Raw genomic sequence first — 23331 nt, 5'->3', positions numbered from 1 at the left:
GTCAGGATATGTGTCTGTAGGGGTCATATATTTCAGCATGGCTCAAGGCTTATCAACAACATCTTAGAGGGGTGCTGGGCAGTGTCTGATGGCACATCTGTAGTGACAGGGAGTTCAGCACCTAAGAGGTAGCCCTATCTAGCTTTGGCTTTCTCTGCTTATAGGATGGGTCTTTCATTATATTTGTCTTGGCTAAATTCTTAGTGTTTTACAGAATGTCTCACTCCTCTTGTACCAGACAGCTCTCCACATGCTTGAGGAAAGCACCTTTATCTGTGTTCTCATGGGTCATTAGTTGTACCTGGGTCCCAGCACTTTTTAGTGGAGTCTCCATTGTAAGATCCTGCAGTACAGTTGGGGTGGTGGTGGCGGCCTGTCTATTTTAACAACTACTGGTGCTTTCCAGGTGCCCAGTCCCTGCCAGGCACCACGCCAAAGGGCTTAGCATTCCAAACATCATTGGATCTTCACAATCACACTGTGACACAGAAACCTTTACTTTCTCCATTTTACAGAAGAGCAAATGGAAGCCCAGACAGCATTAGTAACCTTCTTGAAGCCACATATCTAGCAACTGAGGGTGTTCAGGCTTAAATCCAGACCCACGTAACACCAGAGTCTGTGCTCTGAGAACTGAGTCTGTCAGTTCTCAACCATCTTAGAGGCAAATTTAATCACCCGGCCAACTAGCATGAGATTTGGCACCTGCTGAGTGCTCGGCTGAATATTGATTAGATGAATGAATGAATCTCACTTATAAAGATAGGGGAACTGGTGGACAGAAAGATAAAGTGATCCACCTAGGGTATCGCTGGGTGGCTCAGCGGTTTGGCACCTGCCTTCGGCCCGGGGCGTGGTCCTGGAATCCCAGGATGGATCCCATATCGGGCTCCCTGCATGGAGCCTGCTTCTCCCTCTGCCTGTGTCTCTGCCTCTGTCTCTGTCTCTCACAAATGAATAAATAAAATCTTAAAAAAGTGACCCACTTAAAGTTATGCAGCCAGTAAGACAGACAGGACACTGAGCCCGAGTCTTGTAGAAGTCTGGGTTCCCAGCATTTGCAGGGCTTTTATCACCCACACTCATCCCACACACGAGATTAGCCTGGCCATCTTCATTGTTAGGGAGGAGAGTCTCACACTTCCTTCCTATTGCTCATAGACCTAACCTTCCTCCCACCTCCACTTTGTCTGCTTAATTTTTTTTTTCTGTAGCTTACATTTAGAGATTACCATGTGCTGGGCATCATGCATGATCTTCGGTTCCTTCATAACAGCTCTTGTGCTAGTTGTAATTTGTTACTTCATCATTGCAGAGAAGGAACTGGAGCTCTGAGAGTTTAAGTTACCAATCTAGGATTACATGATTACTGAGTGGCAGAACCAGAATAGTAACTTAGAGCCTGAGGTTTAAACCATCATGCCTACTGTATCTCCAGGGAGGCCAACGGCCTTACTCTATACTCCTGGGAGATAAACTCCATCTAATGGGTTTGGACAGAAGGAGTATCTGAGTCCCTTGGTCCTCTTCTTTCCTATTCATAGCCCTTTAGGTGCTTGCACCACTGATGACCTACAGGATAGATCTTGTTATTTTCAAATTTAAAAAATGTTATTTTTGCAATTAACATATTTGGTGTAAAGTCATCCATGATTTTCCCACTTGAGTTCTTTTCTATCTTATATATTACCCTTAAGTCTTTGTCCCACCACAAACCCATTTTACATGTTTATAATCATAGTGTATATGCAGTTTGTCTTTTTCCTTTCCTTTTTTTAAAAAAATATTTTATTTATTTGAGTAATCTCCATACCCAGGGTAGGGCTCGAACTCATGACCCCGAGATTAAGAGTTGTGGGGGATCCCTGGGTGGCTCAGCAGTTTGGCGCCTGCCTTCTGCCCAGGGCGTGATCCATCCGGCTCCCTGCATGGAGCCTGCTTCTCCCTCTGCTTGTGTCTCTGCCTCTCTCTCTCTCTCTCTGTGTCTCTCATAAATAAATAAATAAATAAAACCTTAAAAATTTTTTTTTTATTTATGATAGTCACACAGAGAGAGAGAGAGGCAGAGACATAGGCAGAGGGAGACGCAGGCTCCATTCCCTGGGAGCCCGACATGGGATTCGATCCTGGGTCTCCAGGATCACGCCCTGGGCCAAAGGCAGGCACTAAACCACTGCGCCACCCAGGGTTCCCAATAAAATCTTTTAAAAAAAAGAGTTGTATTGCTCTTTTGACTGAGCCAGCCAGGTGCCCTTTTTTCCTTTTCTTTTTAATGTTTGCCTGAAGCATTTTGCTGTGAGATCACATAGGATTTTGAGTGATCTCATTCAAAGTTATTTTTTTTATTCAAAGTTCTTTAGTAGTCCATTGAATTTTTCCACTACCATTTAATGAACACTTCTCATATTCCAGCAACTTATCTCTTGTACATCCTGACATAGTTGGGACAATCTTCAGAGAGACACTGGCTCTGAGGCCACTCCTATCTTCCAAAATCTCCTACAGAGGAACAGAGAGGATAGAGAACCCTTTTTGGTCACAAAGAGGGGCTGAGGCTCTCTCTTTTCTTAAAAATTATTTTTTAATTGTGGTAAAAACACATAACATAAAATTTACCATCCTAACCACTTTCTCCTGTGTGGCTTAGTAGTGTTAAGTATATTCACATTGTGGTACAGCGAATCTCCAGAACTTTTTCATCTTGCGAAACTAAAACTCTATACCCATCAAACAACTTCCCATTTCCAGCCTCCCTATAACTCTTTTGAAAACCTAACCTCTCACCTCCAACCCCTTCAGTAAGTCTTAGTGACATAGGCAGGTGTATAAATCAATCAGGTAAGTGGCATGTGGATTGAGTAACAGATAGATTGTGGATAACTGGTTAGATGGACAGAAGAACGAAGGGACAGAGGTGTGGCTAGATGACTGCATGACAGGTCAGCCTAGAGAGCCCTGAGTATAGGAGGTGAGGCTCTCAAAATGGGACAGGAATTGATAGCAGCTCTTTAGGGATAGATCTGCCATCTTGGGGACAAGTAAGCTGGGATTCTGGAGGCCATTGCAGGATGTGGGAAATAGAGGGAGGACCACCTTTATTAAGTCAGGGAGGTCTTGAGGAGCACAGCCAGACAACTTATCTTCGTTATTTCAGACTTTTTTTTGCCTGAAACATTAATAATGGGCACTGCACGTGTGTGTGTGTGTGTGTGTGTGTGAGTGTGAGTGTGTGTGTGTGTGTATTGGGGAGGATATGGGGCAGCAAAGGAGAATGTGAGCAGCTCCATCTATGGGCTCTGAGATAGGGACCACGAACAGGAACCTAAGAATGTCCTAAGTTTTCATCAGGCATTGACCACAGGCAGTAGGGAGACTATGAGTGCCCTCTTGATGTACTTACACTTGCCCTGCACATGCTGGCTGCCCACTGTCTCACGTCCACCTCTTCAGCATACACACCTCATCATGCATTCAAAGGTTTCCTTGGTCTGAGTATGTACACTTGCCTTGCTGTATTACATATGCCTTCATCTGGGAGAAATTGTCCAGGCCCCCAGCTCCTTCTTGTCCCTTCTCCCCAGCCAGCCTGGTGGCACCTGGATCACATATCTGCAAATGCAATGGTAAAGTTTTGGGAAACTTCAGCTGAATTCTTTTCTCTTGTGACCAGGGATAGGTATTGGCTCCCAGGCCACAGAGAGAGTTTCTAAGGCCTTCTATTCCTTTTCCCTTCCTACCCTTACCAAGGTTTAGCCTTGTCAGGGAAGGGCCAACCTGGCCAAGATCGTGTGGGGCACTTACCTGGGGGAGATGGAAAAGGCCACCTAGCCAAGGTAGGGGCTGATGGGTGTGAGCTCTGCTCTTCCTCCCCTCTTGGAAGTCTCAACCTCTCTGGTGCCCACAGTTATTCTCTAGCTGCTGTTGTGTCTTCACTCCCTTGGGACCTGGGAGGACTTAACTCTTGGTGTTTCCCTAGATGACTCTGAGCTGAAGGAGTGTCATGGGCCAGGTGATTCTGCCTAGGTCCCCAGTATCTACTATTTCCTCTCATCTTTCCTTAAAAATATTTTATTTATTTATTTGACAGAGGGAAAGAGCAAGTGAGCACAAGCAGGGGGAGTGGCAGAGGGAGAAGGAGAAGTGAAAATCTAGGCTGAGCAGGGAGCCCAATGTAAGGCTCAATCCCAGGACCCTGGGATCATGACCTGAGCCAAAGGCAGACATTTAACTGACTGAGCCACCACGAACCCCCATTCATTTCTCCTTGATCTCATTTCTCTTGGCCCACCTGTGTCCTTCTCTGTTTCCTCACACCTTGTTTCCTCTTCTGCCTAGCTTTCACCTCCTCACTCATTTAGGATCCCCTTGGTCACAAATAGTATAAGATTTGAGCGTCTCCTTCCAATATGCCTAGATTCTCACCACGGGTAATTCATTCATCTGTGTGAAATCTTGGCTCCTAGTTAAATGTAGATGTTTCTGGAAAATTCTAGAAGTTAATTATAGTGAAATATGATGTAGTCATATTGATCTCCATTCTTAGTGTGCTTTTTAAATGGAAAGTGTTCCAGTGAAGACATTGCCTGTCTCCAGGTCTCCTGTGTTACTGCAGATGTTCTTAGTGGGGCCGTTAAACCAAGAGTAAGCTTTCTGAATGTTTTCAGTTTGGGGAGGGTGGTGAAGTTCAGGGATAGAAAAGAGGTATTACCTGGAATAGTGAGGGCCTTTCCCTCAATTTCTGATGTCCTCTAGTAGACACTGGCTTTTTCTTCACTTCTCATCTCCTGCTTTCCACATTTGTCCCTACAACTCCACCCAATCTCTCTTACTGAGACCACCAATATGTTGGCAGTTTCACTAGGTGATTTTCAGTCTTCATCTTACTCAATCTCTCAGCAGTATTTTGTCCTTTCTCCTTAAAACACTTTCTTTTTTGACCTCTGTGACTCCCAAACACACATCTTTGGTCCAGGCTTCTCCTTGTATACACAGCTGAGTATTTCCCCTTGGATGTCTTAGAGCATCTCAAATTTACTGTGTCTCAAATAGAATTCTTGCTCCTCTCCCAAGTTCCTTTATCCCAGCAAGGGACCTGTTCCCACCCAGTTGCTCAGATCAAAAATCTATCTGTCCATTTTAATTCATTTGTTTTAGCACTCCACATTCAACTTCTCAGCAACTCCTGTCAATTCTGACTTCACAATGTAATCCCAAGCACCTCATCACCTCCACAGCTAGGGTCTTAGTCCAGCAAATTGTCCCTCACCACGGCCATTCCTGTTCTCCAACTTGTCTCCACGCAGCCGGTGTAATTTTTTCCAAGTGTAAGTCAGATGATATTCCTCTCTCTTAAACCCTCCAGTAACTCAGTAACTTCTCACTTGAGGTAGAATAAACTGCAGACTCCTTCCCTTGATTTATAACACCCCAATTATTTGGTTGGGTATATTAAGTATGTCTTTTTATTCTGATATTTTGACATCTGGAGCCTTACTGACTCTGGGTAGACTGCCCTCCCAGGGCCAGCTAATTCCCAGAGATAACAAATGGCTCACCTACAAGTCTTCCTTTCATAAGCAAACCAACAATCCAGAGTCTGTGCCTTCAGCCACCACCTTTCCTGGGTTCTAAGACTCTGGGCCAAAGTATTCCTGGGACCTAATCATCCTAGGATCAGGTACCAGACAACTAGAGACAGCCCTTAAACTCAGAGCTGGCTGAAATTATCCAAACTAGTCTAAACCTAAACTTATCTATTCTACTTATCCTGCCTTGCCCGTTCCTTCCCATGAAAATCACAAAACAGTCAATGGGTTTGTCACCAGAACACAGGTGTCGTGAAAACCACAGCTAAACCTAAACCAAAATGGGAAAGGAAAAGACTCACATCAACATTGTCATCATTGGACATGTAGATTTGGGCAAGTCTACCACTACTGGCCATCTCATCTACAAATGTGGTGGGATTGACAAAAGGACTATCGAAAAATTGAGGGGATCCCTGGGTGGTTCAGTGGTTTGGCACCTGCCTTTGGCCCGGGGTGTGATATGGGGGTCCTGGGATCGAGTCCCGCATTGGGCTCCTGGCATGGAGCCTGCTTCTTCCTCTGCCTGACTCTCTGCCTCTCTCTCTCTGTCTCTATCATGAATAAATAAATAAAAATATTTTTTATAAATTTATTTTTTATTGGTGTTCAATTTGTCAACACACAGAATAACACCCAGTGCTCATCTTGTCAAGTGCCCACCTCAGTGCCCACCACCCAGTCACTCCCACCCCCCACCCACCTCCCCTTCCACCACCCCTAGTTCGTTTCCCAGAGTTAGTAGTCTTTCATGTTCTGTCCCCCTTTCTGATATTTCCCACTTATTTTTCTCCTTTCCCCTTTATTCCCTATCACTATTTTTTATATTCCCCAAATGAATGAGACCATATAATGTTTGTCCTTCTCCGATTGACTTATTTCACTCAGCATAACACCCTCCAGTTCCATCCACGTCGAAGCAAATGGTGGGTATTTGTCATTTCTAATGGCGGAGGAATATTAAATAAAATCTTAAAAAAAAAGAAAAATTTGAGAAGGAGGCTGCTGAGATGGGAAAAGGCTCCTTCAAGTATGCCTGGGTCTTGGATAAACTGAAAGCTGAACATGAATGTGGTATCACCATTGCTATCTCCCTGTGGAAATTCGAGACCAGCAAGTATTATGTGACCATCATTGATGCCCCAGGACACAGAAACTTTATCAAAAACATGGTTACAAGCACATCTCAGGCTGACTGTGCTGTCCTGATTGTTGCTGCTGGTGTTGGTGAATTTGAAGCAGGTATCTCCAAGAATGGGCAGACCCGTGAGCATGCCCTTCTGGCTTTCACACTGGGTGTAAAACAACTGTTAGTGTTAACAAAATGGATAAGCCAATGAGCCACCATACAGCCAGAAAAGATAGAGATACAAGGATTCATAAAGGAAGTCAGCACCTACATTAAGAAAATTGGCTACAAAAAAAAAGAAAGAAAGAAAGAAAGAAAGAAAGAAAGAAAGAAAGAAAGAAAGAAAGAAAATTGGCTACAACCCTGATACAGTAGCATGTGTGCCAATTTCTGGCTGGAATGGTGACAACATGATGGAGCCAAGGGCTAATATGTCTTGGTTCAAGGGATGGAAAGCCCCCTGTAAAGATGGGAGTGCCTGTGGAACCACACTGCTTGGAGCTCTGGATTGCATTCTGCCAGCAACTCATCCAACTGATGAGCCCTTGCGTCTGCCTCTCCCAGGACGTCTACAAAATTGGTGGTATTGGTACTGTCCCGGTGGGTCGAGTGGAGACTGGTGTTCTTAAGCCTGGCATGGTGGTCACCTTTGCTCCAGTCAATGTTTCAACTGAAGTAAAGTCTGTTGAAATGCACCATAAAGCTTTGAGTGAGGCTCTTCCTGGGGACAATGTGGGCTTCATTGTCAAGAATGTATCTGTCAAAGATGTTCGTTGTGGCAACATGGCTGGTGCCAGCAAAAATGACCCACCAATGGAAGCAGCTGGCTTCATGGCTCAGGTGATTATCCTGAACCATCCAAGCCAAATCAATGCTGGATATGCACCTGTGCTGGATTGTCACACGGTCCACATTTCTTGCAAGTTTGCTGAGCTGAAGGAGAAGATAGATTGTTGTTCTGGAAAAAAGCTAGAAGATGGTCCCAAGTTCTTGAAATCTGGGGATGCTGCCATTGTTGATATGGTTCCTGGCAAACCTATGTGTGTTGAGAGCTTCTCTGACTCTCCTCCTCTGAGCTATTTTGCTGTGAGTCTTTATGTTCTGTCTCCCTTTCTGATATTTCCTACCCATTTCTTCTCCCTTCCCTTCTATTCCCTTTCACTATTATTTATATTCCCCAAATGAATGAGAACATATAATGTTTGTCCTTCTCAGATTGACTTATTTCACTCAGCATAATACCCTCCAGTTCCATCCACGTTGAAGCAAATGGTGGGTATTTGTCATTTCTAATAGCTGAGGAATATTCCATTGTATACATAAACCACATCTTTTTTTTAAATAATAAATTTATTTTTTATTTGCTAGAAACATCAGGGTTCAGGTGTCCCGGCGTTTCATTGCATCTGCATCTTTGGGGTAAATCCCCAACAGTGCAATTGCTGGGTCGTAGGGCAGGTCTATTTTTAACTCTTTGAGGAACCTCCACACAGTTTTCCAGAGTGGCTGCACCAGTTCACATTCCCACCAACAGTGTAAGAGGGTTCCTTTTTCTCCGCATCCTCTCCAACATTAGTGGTTTCCTGCCTTGTTAATTTTCCCCATTCTCACTGGTGTGAGGTGGTATCTCATCGTGGTTTTGATTTGTGTTTCCCTGATGGCAAGTGATGCAGAGAATTTTCTCATGTGCATGTTGGCCATGTCTATGTCTTCCTCTGTGAAATTTCTGTTCATGTCTTTTGCCCATTTCATGATTGGATTGTTTGTTTCTTTGGTGTTGAGTTTAATAAGTTCTTTATAGATCTTGGAAACTAGCCCTTTATCTGATATGTCATTTGCAAATATCTTCTCCCATTCTGTAGGTTGTCTTTTAGTTTTGTTGACTGTATCCTTTGCTGTGCAAAAGCTCCTTATCTTGATGAAGTCCCAATATTTCATTTTTGCTTTTGTTTCTTTTGCCTTCGTGGATGTATCTTGCAAGAAGTTACTGTGGCCGAGTTCAAAAAGGGTGTTGCCTGTGTTCTCCTCTAGGATTTTGATGGAATCTTGTCTCACATTTAGATCTTTCATCCATTTTGAGTTTATCTTTGTGTATGGTGAAAGAGAGTGGTCTAGTTTCATTCTTCTGCATGTTCCCATTTATTTTTTATACTTTCCCTTTATTCCCTTTCAGTATTTTTATATTCCCCAAATGAATGAGATCCGGTACATGTTTTAAGTGGTGTCCTGGCTCTTGACACTCTCTCCCCATTCCACAGTCCTAGTTGAGGTGCTCACAGATGAATTACCTTCAAATCCTAATAACTTCTAAGCAGAAGTTGGAATGAATGTATGAGGTGCTAATACAGTGTGCTGGTGTGAGATGAGAACATTGTGTGCGCACAGCGTGTGTGTCTACTTTGGACTTGGCTCATAATTGTGTCTTTCCTGGGTGGAGAAAGGAAAGGGATACATTCAATTAAGACTCTTTCAGTCTGACAAGTGGGTGAATCGGCCAGCATATCCTCCTTCAGATTGTTTCCCGCAGTTTCTGAGAAAAAGACACACCTTAGGTAGCTCTGGGTCTCTCTCTTCTAGACCATGGCCTTCATGTGAGAATTATTTTCTCTGGGGACAGAATTCCTGGAAAAGGATGTCTCAGAAATGCTCTTGAGAAGAATGTGGGGACTTTGAGGTTCCACATGGTTTCTAAGCTTTCTGGGAAACTTTAAAAACCTCACTTCACACTGAGAATGCTCAAATCAGGCTCCTTGGGATAAGACTTTCAAAGTCTACTGGGCAACATCCTCATTTGAGTCTTACTTTAGGGACCAGATTACCTGTGAGGAGGACATGGAATGCCCCAGAGGAAAAATAATTTTGCATCATTATATTTTCTGGTTAGGGCCTATTTCCTGGTGACTTTCTCTAGCTTGCAACTATGATGAGAAGAGATGAAGTTCTCTTTCCAGACCTGACCAAGCCAACTGAACTCACTTCCTAATCTTGGATCCTTAACCAGGAGACAGCATATGTTTACCATATATACTTACTTTTGGTTGGTGTACTGTTCAATTTTTGTTGAATAATAAACCAAATACTTAGTGGCTTAAAATAACCACATTTACTTAGTTCATGATTCTGTGGGTTGACAACTTGGGCTGGGCTCCTTTGGGTGGCTCTTCTTTTGGTCTTTGATGGGCTCATTCATGCATCCCCAGTTGGCTGCTGCCCACCTGGGCAGGGTGTGTGTGTGTGTGTGTGTGTGTGTGTGTGTGATTATTACCAACAAGGGAGATGGTGGCAAGGAGGTCTTGGGTCTTTTATCATCTAGAAGATAGCCCAGGCTTATTCACATGGCAGTCAGAGGTTTTCAAGGGCTTTTTGTATTTCTGCTTGCAATATGTTTGCTACTGTCACAATGTCTGAAGCAAGCCACATGGCCAAACCCAGAGTTAGTGTAGGAGGGTACTACCAAAGAGTGGCTGTAGGGAAGCAAAGGATGTGAGATCACCCCTTGCAGTCTCCAATAGTCGTATTTGACATGTGGCCTATGTGCAGAGTGTTGAAATATAGGAATAGAGAGAATCTGAGAACCATTTTGAGGGAAGAGACAGCAGAGATGGGTGACAGATTGCAGGTAAGAGTCAGTGATAACTTCGAGATGTCCAGCCCCAAAAGCGAAAGGATGGTGCTACCACAAATATAAATTGGAATGATTTGGAGCTAGTTTGGGGAACCAACCCTTCTCAAAAGAGATATTTCTGCATCTCTATTACTTTAAGAAGCAGCATGGCAGAAGCAAGTGTACAAAGGCAATAGGGACTCACTTCTGGGGTGAAGGACCAGCTCTGAGGGGTTTGGGGGCAGGGAGTAGGAAGTGAGCTGGAAGCATCAAATGTTTTCTATTGCAAATTATTTTTTAGAAGAGGAAACCAAGGCTCAGAGAGACAAAGTATCTTGCTCAAAGCCACCTAACTAGAAAGCACGAGAAGTAGGATCTAAATACAAGTCTGCTTAGCTTGGGAATTTGTGTTCTTTTTAACACCTCGTGCCCTGTGTTGCATCTTTTGAGGTAACAGAGATCCAGAGATAATTCCTCCTCTCAGAGAGGGACAAGGATGAGGAAGCAGATACAGGTCCAGAGATATGCTGAGATGAAGGTAGAGGTTGTTTCTGAGTTTAGGCTGCACATCTTCCTCCTCTTCTGAAAAGTAACTGATAAGCTCACCAAAAAGAAAAATAGTGGGAAAGGGCAGGGACCAAATGATTCAAGACAGAATATTATCTCACAAGGATGCTTGTCAGGGATTTCAGAGGTGAAGAAATGGATTTATGGGCAGCTGTGAGGGCCAGGTTTGAAGGGAGAGGCATGGAGCCATAATAGGCCAAGTCTGTGGGCTTCATGTTTCTTCTGGATCATGCTATCTTGGAAGCAGAGGAAGAAGAGGCTGACACTGAGGTGAATGTGGTGGACTTGGCATGAGTAGGCAAAGGTCGGGAGAGTGAGCAAAGCCTAAGTGCTGGAAGTCTATCAGTGGTGCATATGAGGATGTAGCTGGAGTCCAAGGAAGTCTGTGATGGTGTGTGCAACTCAAAATTATCCTCAATGTCTCCTTTAATAGCCTGTCTTCCTGGAGTTTCCGAGCTGCCTCTCCATACAGAGGAGCATTTAGACACTGCTGTGTTTTTGAGTGGTCCCTGTTTAGACTCTTGCCCCAGTCTTGACTTCCTCTCCTTTTTCTTTCCCTTATTCCCTGGTATCAAGGAGTGTTGATTTTGGTCTCAGGATTATTCCTACTAACAACCAACTGAGTGAACTTGGAAGCACATGCTCTCAATCATGCCTTCAGATGAGGCCACAGCCCTGGTTGATAGCTTGACTACAACCTCACTAGTCACCTTTAGCCTGAGTTATCCAGCTAATCACCCAGATTATGTCCCACTAGAACTATGAGGTAATGATTGTTCCTTGTTTTAAGCCACCAGGTTTTGTGGGTAACTCATTAAGTGGCAGTCGGTAATCAATACATATTTTGGTACCTGGAAGTGGGGTGCTAACTATAACAAGTATCTAAAATATGGGAGTGGCTTTGGGACCAGGGAGTGGGTAGAAGCCGGAAAAGCTTTAAGGATTTTGAAGAGGACTATTCATGAAAGCTTAACCTTGCAAATAGTTTTGTAGAATTCTTGAACCCTGGAGAGGAGAGCTGTGTTTCCCTGGAAAGTACCTTGTACTACGGCTGTCATTTATTTTGAATCCAAGCCATTTTCCTGATCAGGTTTTTCACTACTTCCTTAACTTGTTGGTTCCTGAGAGTATAGATGAAGGGATTCAAGAGGGGGGCAATAATTGTATTGATTACAGACACTCCTTTGTTGAAATCAACCCCCTTGCCTAGAGAGGGCTTGACATACATGAAGAAGCAGCTGTCATAGCACCTGGTGATCACAATGATATGGGAAGAAGAGGTAGAGAAAGCTTTCCTTCTCTCCTGGACAGAGGGGATCCTTACAATGGTCTGGATGATCTGGACATAAGATATGGTGATCAGCAATACAGTGCTGACCAGCGCCTCAATGGCCAGGGTAAAAGCCACCACCTCTAACACTTGTGGCCTGCTACACACTACTTCCATTAGAGGCATATAGTTACAGAAGAAGTGGTTGATGTGGGTGTTGCATAATGGAAGATGACTGGTCAGGATGACAGGCACGATGATGAAGGAGAATCCTGCCAGCCAGCAGGTGAGGATGAGCCGTGTGCAGACTCTGTTGCTCATGACACTGAGGTAGCAGAGAGGCTGGCAGATGGCAATGTAGTGGTCACAGGCCTTGGGTGTGAGGAGGAGGAACTCTGTAGCCTCCAGGAAGACGTGGAAAAAGTCCTAAGTGATGCAACCAGCAAAACTAATGGTCTTGGTCCCTGTGGCAATGCTGAGCAACATCTTGGGCATGATGACGGTCTGCAACCAAATTTATTAAAAAATTTTTTTAAATTGGAGTTCTATTTTCCAACATATAGCATAACACCCAGTGCTCATCCTGCCAAGTGCCCCCATCAGTGCCCATCACCCGGTCACCCCAACCCCCCACCCACTTCCCCTTCCACTACCCCATGTGCATTTCCCAGAGTTAGGTGTCTCTCATGTTTTGTCACCCTCACTGATATTTTCACTCCTTTCCCTTTATTCCCCTTCACTAATTTTTGTATTCCCCAAATGAATGAGACCATAATGTTTGTCCTTTTTCAATTGACTTATTTCACTCAGCATAATACCCTCAAGGTCCCTCCATGTCAAAACAAATGGTGGGTATTTGTTGTTTCTAATGGTTGAGTAATATTCCATTTCTAGGTAGGACAGATTCTGGAGGAAGAAGTACATAGGGGTTTGCAGGCAGGTGTCCAGTAAGGTCAAGCTGATGACAAGCAGGTTTCCAGAGATGGTCACAAGGAAGGCAAGCAGCAGGAGCAGAAAAACTGCCTCCTGAAGCTCTTTGGTGTCTGTCAGGCCTTGGAGGAAGAACTCAGTCACTATGGTTTGATTGGCCATTGTGGACATCAGCCCTTTCCAGAAATGTGCAAGCCTGGGCAGATAGGAGGATCAGAAATTAGGATGAGGAAGGGGGAAATTTCTCAGAACCTCCATCATTCCTTTACCTATTCACTCTCTCCCTATGTATTCAGGGAAGCAGAGCAGAAGCTTCCAGAGACTCTTCCCTCATCAGAAAAGTCATCTCTTTCAGAATCTTTGAGGAATTCTTGAATGTCAGTGACTTTTCCCTGTCCTTTCCTTCTTCTTCCCTTCCTCTTTTCTTTTAGCTTTCTTTTTGTTTCCTCTGAGAAAGGCTACAGAGAATTCTCTGCTGTTCCCCCAGTTCTCTTTAAAATTGGCAAACACCTATTCATCCTTCAAGATCCAGCCTAAGTGTGACCTCTTCTATGAGGCCTTTCCTGTAAGCCCTAGGTTGAAATAACTACCCTCTCCCAGCACCGCTAACACATGGTTTGCACCTCGGTTCTGTCTCTGTAGAGTCAGTGATGTGGGACCGTGCCTATCATCCCGCCAGGCCACAAATACCCTGATCTCAGTGACTGTTCATCTGTGTTCTTAGCACTTACCTTTCCCTTCTCAGTAGATGCACTGGACTTTTCAGATCTGTATTCACAACAAAATCTACTTTCTAAAGCATTGCTCACGTATGTAGCACATATTTTGGAATAAGAAGTGTTTTTCACCCATCTTACTGTTTACTTACATTGAACCCTTATTAAAAATTATCTAGGGGCACCTGAGTGCACAGTTGATTAAGTGTCTGGCTCTTGGATTTGGCTCAGGTCATGATCTCAGGGTTGTGAGATGAGCCCTGCGTCAGGCTCTGTGCTCAGTGAGAGTCTACTTCAAACTCTCTTTCCCTCTCCCTCTTTCCTTCTCACTGCAGCTTCTCTCTCAAATCAATCAATCAATCTTAAAAAATTTGACATTTGCACCTGGATTGTAAATTATTTGAAAAGAGTGAGTGTCTTGCTTGTTTTTAAAAAAATTTTACCTTATTTATTTATTTATTTATTTTATTTATTTTTGGAGTTCAATTTGCCAACATATACCATAACACCCAGTGCTCATCCCATTAAGTGCCTCCCTCAGTGCCCGTCACCCTAACTCCCCTCCCGCCTCCCTTTCCACTACTCCTTGTTCGTTTCCCAGAGTTAAGAGTCTCTCATGTTCTGTCTCCCTCTCTGATATTTCCCACTCATTTTCTCTCCTTTCCCTTTATTCCCTTTCACTGTTTTTTATATTCCCCAAATGAATGAGACCATATAATGATTGTCCTTCTCCAACTGACGTACTTCACTCATCATAATACCCTCCAGTTCCATTCACCTTGAAGCAAATGGTGAGTATTTGTCATTTTCTAATGGCTGAGGAATATTCCATTGTATACATGGACCACATCTTCTTTATCCATTCATCTTTCGATGGACACTGGGGCTCCTTCGACAGTTTGTGTCTTGCTTATTTTTACTCAGACTTCTTTCCTTCCTGTCAGCTTTACGGGAGTATAATTTACCAATATAATTGTAATATATTTAAAGTATATGATGTGATGACTTGATAAATATATACATTGTGAAAGAATTCCCCCCATGCAGTTAATTTGCACATCCATCACTTCACATATTACCATCTTTTTTTTGGTGAGAACATTTAAGTTCTATTCTCCTAGGAAATTTCAATTATATAATACAGTATTAGCAACTACAATCACTATGCTATACATTAGATCCTCAGACTTTATTCATCTTATAAAAGAAAGTTTGTACTCTTACCAGTCTTTCCCCATTTCTCTCACCCTCTGGCCCATGGTATCCACTATTCTACTCTCTGTTTCTGCAAGTTTAATTTTTTATTTAGATTCTATATATGAAAGATATCATACAGTTATTTGTCTTTCTCTGTCTGGCATATTTAACTTAGTATAATGACATCCAGATTCTTCTATGCTATTGAAAATTGCAAGACTTCCTGCTTTTTTGAGGCTGAATAATATTTCTTTTCTTTTTCTTTTTTTAAAAAAGATTTTATTTACTTATTCATGCGAGACACAGAGCATGCGTGAGAGGCAGAGACACAGGCATGTTTGGGTGTTTTCCATAGTGGCTGTGCCAGTTTGTATTTCTTGTACACAAGAGTTCTCTTTTCTCTACATCCTTATCAGCACTTGTTATCCCTTGTCTTTTTGATAACAGATATCCTAAGAGATGCGAGGTGACGTATCATTGTGGTTTTGATTTGCATTTACGTGATGATTAGTGATGTTGGAATCTTTTCATGTATTGTTGACCTTCTGTGCATTTTGTTTGGAAAAATGTCTATTTAGGTGTTCAGATCCCTTTCTCATACTGATCCCTGGCATGTGATATTTACCTATGATTACTGGGATGGTTCTGACAAGAAATGAAATACTATGAGTCTTATTGTACCAGGTTTTGATAAGAAAGGTAAACCTCACAGAAGTTAAGTATTGTCCGAGGGCCATGCCGAAAATCTAAAAAATAAGTGGAAGCCACTTGAATATTTCCTTACCTTGATCATGGTTCTTTGAGGCTCTCAGGCATATTGTATTACTGAGTAGAAGGTGGACTTTTCTCTAGAGAAATCTGTGGAATTCTTTTTTTTTTTGTTTTTTATTTTTATTTTTATTTTTTGTTTTGTTTGGTTTGGTTTTAGGCCTTTGCCAATTTTACTATTTTATTTTATTTTTTAAAAGATTTTACTTATTTATTCATGACACACACACACACACACACACACACACACACAGAGGCAGATATACAGGCAGAGGGAGAAGCAGGCACCATGCAGGAACTCTGATGCGGGACTCGATCCTGAGTCTCCAGGATCACGCCCTGGGCTGAAGGCAGCGCTACACCGCAGAGCCAATCAGGCTGCCCTATTTTATTTTCTTTGTTTATTTTCTAAAATGGAGTTTGATTTGCCAAAATATAGCATATCATTCCATGCTCATCGCATCAAGTGCCCCCCTCAGTGCCCGTAACCCAGTCACCCCAACTCCTCGCCGACCTCCCCTTCCACTACCCCCTGTTCATTTCCCAGAGTTAGGTGTCTCTCATGTTCTGTCACCCTCACTGATACTTCCCACTCATTTTCTCTCCTTTACGCTTTATTACCTTTCACTATTAATCAGTGGAATTCTCTTTTTTTTTGGTTTCTAGGAAATTTTATTTTATTTTTAAATTTTTATTAAAAAAATTTTTTGGAGTTCAATATGCCAACATATAGCATGACACCAGGTGCTCATCCCGCAAAGTGCCCCCCTCATTGCCCATCACCCAGTCACCCCAACACCTTGCCCACTTCCCATTCCACTACCCCTTGTTCATTTCCCAGAGTTAGGTGTCTCTCATGTTTTGTCACCCTCACTGATATTTTCACTCATTTTCTCTCCTTTCCCTCTATTCCCTTTCACTAATTTTTATATTCTACAAATGAATGAGAACATACACGGTTTGTCCTTCTCTGATTGACTTACTTCACTCAGCATAATACCCTCCAGTACCATCCACGTTGAAGCAAATGGTGGGTATTTGTCGCTTCTAATGGCTGAGTAATATTCCATTGTATACATAAACCACATCTTCTTTATCCATTCATCTTTCGATGGACACCGAGGCTGCTTCCACAGTTTGGCTATTGTGGACATTGCTGCTAGAAACATCGGGGTGCAGGTGTCCCGGCGTTTCACTGCATCTGAATCTTTGGGGTAAATCCCCAACAGTGCAATTGCTGCGTCGTAGGGCAGGTCTATTTTTAACTCTTTGAGGAACCTCCATACAGTTTCCCAGAGTGGCTGCACCAATTCACATTCCCTCCAACAGTGTTAGAGGGTTCTCTTTTCTCCGCATCCTCTCCAACATTTGTTGTTTCCTGCCTTGTTAATTTTCCCCATTCTCACTGGTGTGAGGTGGTATCTCATCATGGTTTTGATTTGTGTTTCCCTGATGGCAAGTGATGCAGAGCATTTTCTCATGTGCATGTTGGCCATGTCTATGTCTTCCTCTGTGAAATTTCTGTTCATGTCTTTTGCCCATTTCATGATTGGATTGTTTGTTTCTTTGGTGTTGAGTTTAATAAGTTCTTTATAGATCTTGGAAACTAGCCCTTTATCTGATATGTCATTTGCAAATATCTTCTCCCATTCTGTAGGTTGTCTTTTAGTTTTGTTGACTGTATCCTTTGCTGTGCAAAAGCTTCTTATCTTGATGAAGTCCCAATATTTCATTTTTGCTTTTGTTTCTTTTGCATTTATACAAAAAAGGAAAAAAGAAACTGGGGCTTAACTAGTAAGAATAGATATTAAAGTGGTTGGTTTAATATAATAGGAGTATAAACATATTGGCCATTCTACATGGAATCCCTCTGCAGCAAGGCCAGCTTATTTACATCTCTCTTCTGTCCAGTTGCCTCCATCAATAGCCACAAGGAAGAAGGTCTTATCCCCACTTCAGACAAAGCCAATCAGAACATTTGTCAGGAGATTATTAGAACTGACTACATCAACTCCATGTGCCCTGGATATCTCTAAGTATGCTGCGATAAGGGAGGAAGGTACTTGGGGTAAGTCAAAGTTTAAGAACACTAAGTAGGGCTTCACTTAGCCTTCATAATATAAGCATTTAGAAATTAATTTTTTTGGGGGGGCACCTGGGTGGCTCAGTTGGTTAAGTGTCTGCCTTTGGCTCAGATCATGATCCCAGGGTCCTGGATCGAGGGCCACATCAGGCTCCTTGCTCAGCGAGGAGTCTGCTTCTCCCTCTGACCCTCCTCCTGATGATGCTCTCTCTCTCTCACTCAAATAAATAATAAAATGTTTGATCAGCAGCAGCAGCTCCTCCGCCCCGGTGGCCGCCCCCCCCGTGGGTCCCTCCCTGGCTGTGGGAGAGACCGAGGTAGAGGGAGGACACAAAGCCATGCTGGCCACACTGGGGACCTTCGCCTCGTCCTGCTGGCTCCTCACCCTCCAGGAGAAACATGGCAGATACTCTCAGTGATACCTTGAAGAAGTTGAAGATAACAGCTGTTGACAGAACCGAAGATAGTTTAGAAGGATGCTTGGATTGTCTGCTTCAAGCCCTGGCTCAAAATAATATGGAAACGAGTGAAAAAAATCCAAGGAAGTGGAATACTTCAGCTGTTTGTAAGTCTGTTGATTCCACAGTCTTCCTGCACAGCCAAAGTAGCTAATGTCATAGCAGAAGTAGCCAAAAATGAATGTATGTGTATTCCATGTATGGATACTGGATTGACTTCACCATTGGTGCAGCTGCTAAATAGCAAAGACCAGGAAGTGCTACTTCAAATGGGCAGGGCTCTGGGAAGCATATGTTACGATAGCCATGAGGGCAGAAGTGCAGTTGATCAAGCAGGTGGTGCACAGATTGTAATTGACCATTTAAGGTCACTATGCAGTATAACAGATCCCACCAATGAAAAGCTCTTGACTGTCTTTTGTGGTATGCTGATGAACTACAGCAATGAGAAAGATTCCCTTCAAGCTCAGCTTATCAATATGGGTGTTATACCTACCGCAGTGAAATTACTGGGCATCCATTGCCAAAATGCAGCTCATACAGAAATGTGTCTTGTTGCATTTGGTAACTTAGCAGAACTTGAGTCAAGTAAAGAACAGTTTGCCAGTATGAACGTTGCTGAAGAGCTAGTAAAACTCTTTAAGAAACAAATAGAACATGATAAAAAGGAAATTATTTTGGAAGTTCTTTCTCTACTGGCAGAAAATGATGCTATTAAACTACATCTGGTTGAAGCAGGCCTGGTAGAGTGTCTACTACAGATTGTTCAGCAGAAAGTGGATAGTGACAAAGGGCATGATATTGCTGAGCTCAAAACCGCTTCAGATCTAATGGTTTTTCTACTTCTTGGATTTGAATCCATGCAGAAATTATTTGAAGAAGGAAAAGGTAATGTGTTTCAAAGGGTGCTGTCCTGGATTCCATTAAATAACCACCAGCTACAGCTTGCTGGAGCATTGGCAATTGCAAATTTTGCCAGAAACGGTGGAAACTGTATCCACATGGTAGACAATGGAATTGTAGAAAAACTTATGGATTTACTGGACAGACATGTAGAAGATGGGAATGTAACTGTACAGCATGCAGCATTAATGACCTCAGAAATCTCGCCATTCCAGTTGTAAAAAAAGCAAAGATGTTATCAGCTGGAGTCACAGAGGCAGTTTTGAAATTCCTTAAGTCTGAAATGCCTCCAATTCAGTTCAAACTTTTGGGAACCTTAAGAATGTTAATAGATGCACAAGCAGAAGCTGCTGAACAACTGGGAAAGAATGTTAAATTAGTGGAGCGTTTGGTAGAATGGTGCAAAGCCAAAGATCATGCTGGTGTGATGGGGGAGTCCAACAGACTGCTGTCTGCCCTCATTCATCACAATAAATCAAAAGATGTAATTAAAACCATTGTACAGAGTGGTGGCACCAAGCATCCTGTTACCATGGCAACTAGTGAACATGTAGTAATGCAGAATGAAGCCCTTGTTGCTTTGGCACTAATAGCAGCTTTAGAGTTGAGCACTGCTGAGAAAGATCTAGAAAGTGCTAAACTTGTACAGAATTCACACAGACTGCTGGAAGATGAAAGAAGTGCTCCGGAAATCAAATATAATTCCACGGTCCTTATTTGTGCTCTCATGGGATCTGAATCTCTACAAAAGGAAGTACAGGATTTGGCCTTTCTAGAGGTTGTATCTAAACATCGCAGTCATGCAGTGAGAGATGAAGAGGGACACTATATCGTACTTAAAGGACCTATCCAACAAGAGGACTTAACAATCATCAGTATATATGCCCCGAATGTGGGAGCTGCTAAACATATCAATCAATTAATAACCAAAGTGAAGAAATACTTAGATAATAATACACTTATACTTGGTGACTTCAATCTAGTGTTGTCTACACTCGATAGGTCTTCTAAGCACAACATCTCCAAAGAAACGAGAGCTTTAAATGATACACTGGACCAGATGGATTTCACAGATATCTACAGAACTTTACATCCAAACTCAACTGAATACACATTCTTCTCAAGTGCACATGGAACTTTCTCCAGAATAAACCACATACTGGGTCACAAATCGGGTCTGAACTGGTACCAAAAGATTAAATCGTCCCCTGCATATTTTCAGACCATAATAACTTGAAATTAGAACTAAATCACAAGAACTTTGGAAGGATTTCAAACACGTGGATGTTAAGACCATATTGCTAGAAGATGAAAGGGTCAACTAGGAAATTAAGGAGGAATTAAAAAAATTCTCGGAAACTAATGAGAATGAAGATACAACCGTTCAAAATCTTTGGGATACAGCAAGAGCAGTCCTGAGAGTGAAATACACCGCAATACAAGCCTCGATCCAAAAACTGGAAAGAACTCAAATACAAAAGCTAACCTTGAACATAAAGGAGCTAGAGAAAAAACAGCAGATAGATCCTACACCCAGCAGAAAAAGAGAGTTAATTAAGATTCGAGCAGAACTCAATGAAATAAAGACCAGAAGAACTGTGGAACAGATCAACAAAACCACGAATTGGTTCTTTTTTTTAAATAAATTAATTTTTTATTGGTATTCAATTAACCAACATACAGAATAACACCCAGTGCTCATCCCGTCAAGTGTACCCCTCAGTGCCCGTCACACATCCACCTCCACCCCCCGCCCTCCTCCCCTTCCACCACCCCTAGTTCGTTTCCCAGTGTTAGGAGACTTTATGTTCTGTCTCTCGTCCTGATATTTCCCACACATTTCTTCTCCCTTCCCTTATATTCCCTTTCACTATTATTTATATTACCCAAATGAATGAGAACATATACTGTTTGTCCTTCTCCGATTGACTTACTTCACTCAGCATAATACCCTCCAGTTCCATCCATGTTGAAGCAAATGGTGGGTATTTGTCATTTCTAATGGCTGAGTAATATTCCATTGTATACATAAACACCCTTCAAAAAGGGTGTTGCCTGTGTTCTCCTCTAGGATTTTGATGGACTCTTGTCTCACATTTAGATCTTTTATCCATTTTTTATCCATTTTGAGTTTATCTTTGTGTATGGTGAAAGAGAGTGGTCTAGTTTCATTCTTCTGCATGTGGATGTCTAATTTTCCCAGCACCATTTATTGAAGAGGCTGTCTTTCTTCCAGTGGATAGTCTTTCCTCCTTTATCGAATATTAGTTGACCATAAAGTTCAGGATCCACTTCTGGGTTCTCTATTCTGTTTCATTGATCTATGTGTCTGTTTTTGTGCCAGTACCACACTGTCTTGATGACCACAGCTTTGTAGTACAACCTGAAATCTGGCATTGTGATGCCCCCAGATATGGTTTTCTTTTTTAAAATTCCCCTGGCTATTCGGGGTCTTTTCTGATTCCGCACAATTCTTAAAATAATGTGTTCTAACTCTCTGAAGAAAGTCCATGGTATTTTGATAGGGATTGCATTAAACATGCACATTGCCCTGGGTAACATTGACATTTTCACAATATTAATTCTGCCAATCCATGAGCATGGAATATTTTTCCATCTCTTTGTGTCTTCCTCAATTTCTTTCATAAGTGTTCTATAGTTTTTAGGGTATAGATCCTTTACCTCTTTGGTTAGGCTTATTCCTAGGTATCTAATGCTTTTGGGTGCAATTGTAAATGGGATTGACTCCTTAATTTCTCTTTCTTCAGTCTCAGTGTATAGAAATGCCACTGATTTCTTGGCATTGGTTTTGTATCCTGCCACACTGCCAAATTGTTGTATGAGTTCTAGCAATCTTGGGACAGAGGCTTTTGGGTTTTCTATGTCAAGTATCATGTCATCGACGAAGAGGGAGAGTTTTGTTGTGCCCAAGATTGCAAATCCGAGAAACCACTGAGGAGCTGACACCGATGCAAACACACGAAGGTTTATTTACAAGCTCGAGCTTGGGTCCAAGTGTACCCGACACAGCGGAGCAGGGATTTGGACCCCAACTAAGAGGCGTAGCAGCTTTATAGGGGCCAGTGGCCCATGGGATACACAGAAAGATGCACAGTCATGTTGGTCCACATGCAGGTGGCCGATTGAATTACACCTTACCCTGTAGTATCCACTTGAGCTGGCCTATTACTTTGGTCAGAATCGGTGCGCAGTTTTGGCGGGCACAAAGCAGGGTTACATTGTTATGAGCCGATTTCCGATTAGGGTGTGCCCAGAGCTTGACTAGGGTGGGGCAGCGCCTTAAGCAATAAGCAGGTTATGTGGGGGGTCATACAGGAGGTGGCAGGTGTAGCACAAAATGGAATAAGTCCTGCTCTGCTTGTCCAGGGGTAGGGGATTTTTGTTAAATTTCCTGGGTCCCACACAGTCGTACCTTTATATGAAAGTATAAAAGCAGAAAGAGTAACCCAAAATTGTGTATTTCACAAAAGCCTATCTAAACTAGTTATGTTCAATGGTGTCTGTCTTGATGCAACAATCTCTAGGAAGACCTTTTTCAGACCTAGCTCCACCACCAATAAGCATGTGAACTTGGACAATCCAATCATCCGAACTCTCAGTTTCTTTCCTGTGCCTCAGAAGAGTAGATCTGCCCTACGACTGAGCAATTACACTGTTGGGATTTTACTTCAAAGATACAGATGTAATGAAACGCTGGGACACCTGCACCCCGATGTTTCTAGCAGCAATGTTCACAATAGCCAAACTGTGGAAGAAGCCTCGGTGTCCATTGAAAGATGAATGGATAATGAAGGTGTAGTATATATATATATATACAATGGAACATTACTCAGCCATTAGAAATGACAAATACCCACCATTTGCTTCAATGTGGATGGAACTGGAGGGTATTATGGTGAGTGAAGTAAGTCAATCGGAGAAGGACAAACATTATATGTTCTCATTCATTTCGGGAAATTAAATAATAGTGAAAGGGAATATAAGGGAAGGGAGAAGAAATGTGTGGGAAATATCAGAAAGGGAGACAGAACATAAAGACTCCTAACTCTGGGAATCGAACTAGGGCTGGTGGAAGGGGTGGAGGGCGGGGATTGGTGGTG

At 42.6% G+C, this 23331-nt stretch overlaps 2 protein-coding genes across 2 annotated transcripts; one reads left to right on the top strand and one right to left on the bottom strand.

Moving 5' to 3' along the window:
• Positions 1-11939: 11939 nt before the first annotated feature.
• LOC112677791 (olfactory receptor 6C76-like) lies at positions 11940-13247 on the bottom strand. The gene is made up of 2 exons (XM_049115633.1): positions 13122-13247; positions 11940-12581 (listed from the first exon to the last, which is right to left on the bottom strand). Exons 1-2 carry the CDS (start codon positions 13245-13247, stop codon positions 11940-11942), a joined length of 768 nt encoding a protein of 255 aa, XP_048971590.1.
• A 4980-nt stretch (positions 13248-18227) lies between these two features.
• Positions 18228-22776, top strand: LOC112677792 (rap1 GTPase-GDP dissociation stimulator 1-like). Its single transcript, XM_049115632.1, is given in 4 exon segments — positions 18228-18380; positions 18382-19399; positions 19402-20042; positions 22756-22776. Coding segments are annotated over 4 exon segments (1812 nt in total). The 5' UTR covers positions 18228-18248.
• The last annotated feature ends 555 nt before the right edge of the window (positions 22777-23331 follow it).

This window comes from Canis lupus, chromosome 10, assembly GCF_003254725.2.
Source record: "Canis lupus dingo isolate Sandy chromosome 10, ASM325472v2, whole genome shotgun sequence".
In the NCBI taxonomy this organism is placed as follows: domain Eukaryota; kingdom Metazoa; phylum Chordata; class Mammalia; order Carnivora; family Canidae; genus Canis; species Canis lupus.
This window is presented reverse-complemented; position numbering and strand designations above follow the sequence as displayed.

Bases quoted from the DNA above. Each gene is read 5' to 3' on its own strand.
- LOC112677791 (XM_049115633.1), bottom strand. From the start codon at position 13,247: ATGGCCAATCAAACCATAGTGACTGAGTTCTTCCTCCAAGGCCTGACA. The intron at 12,582-13,121 runs GTCATCAGCTTG...TGCATCACTTAG, and splicing joins CCATCTCTGGAAACCTGCTT to GACTTTTTCCACGTCTTCCT.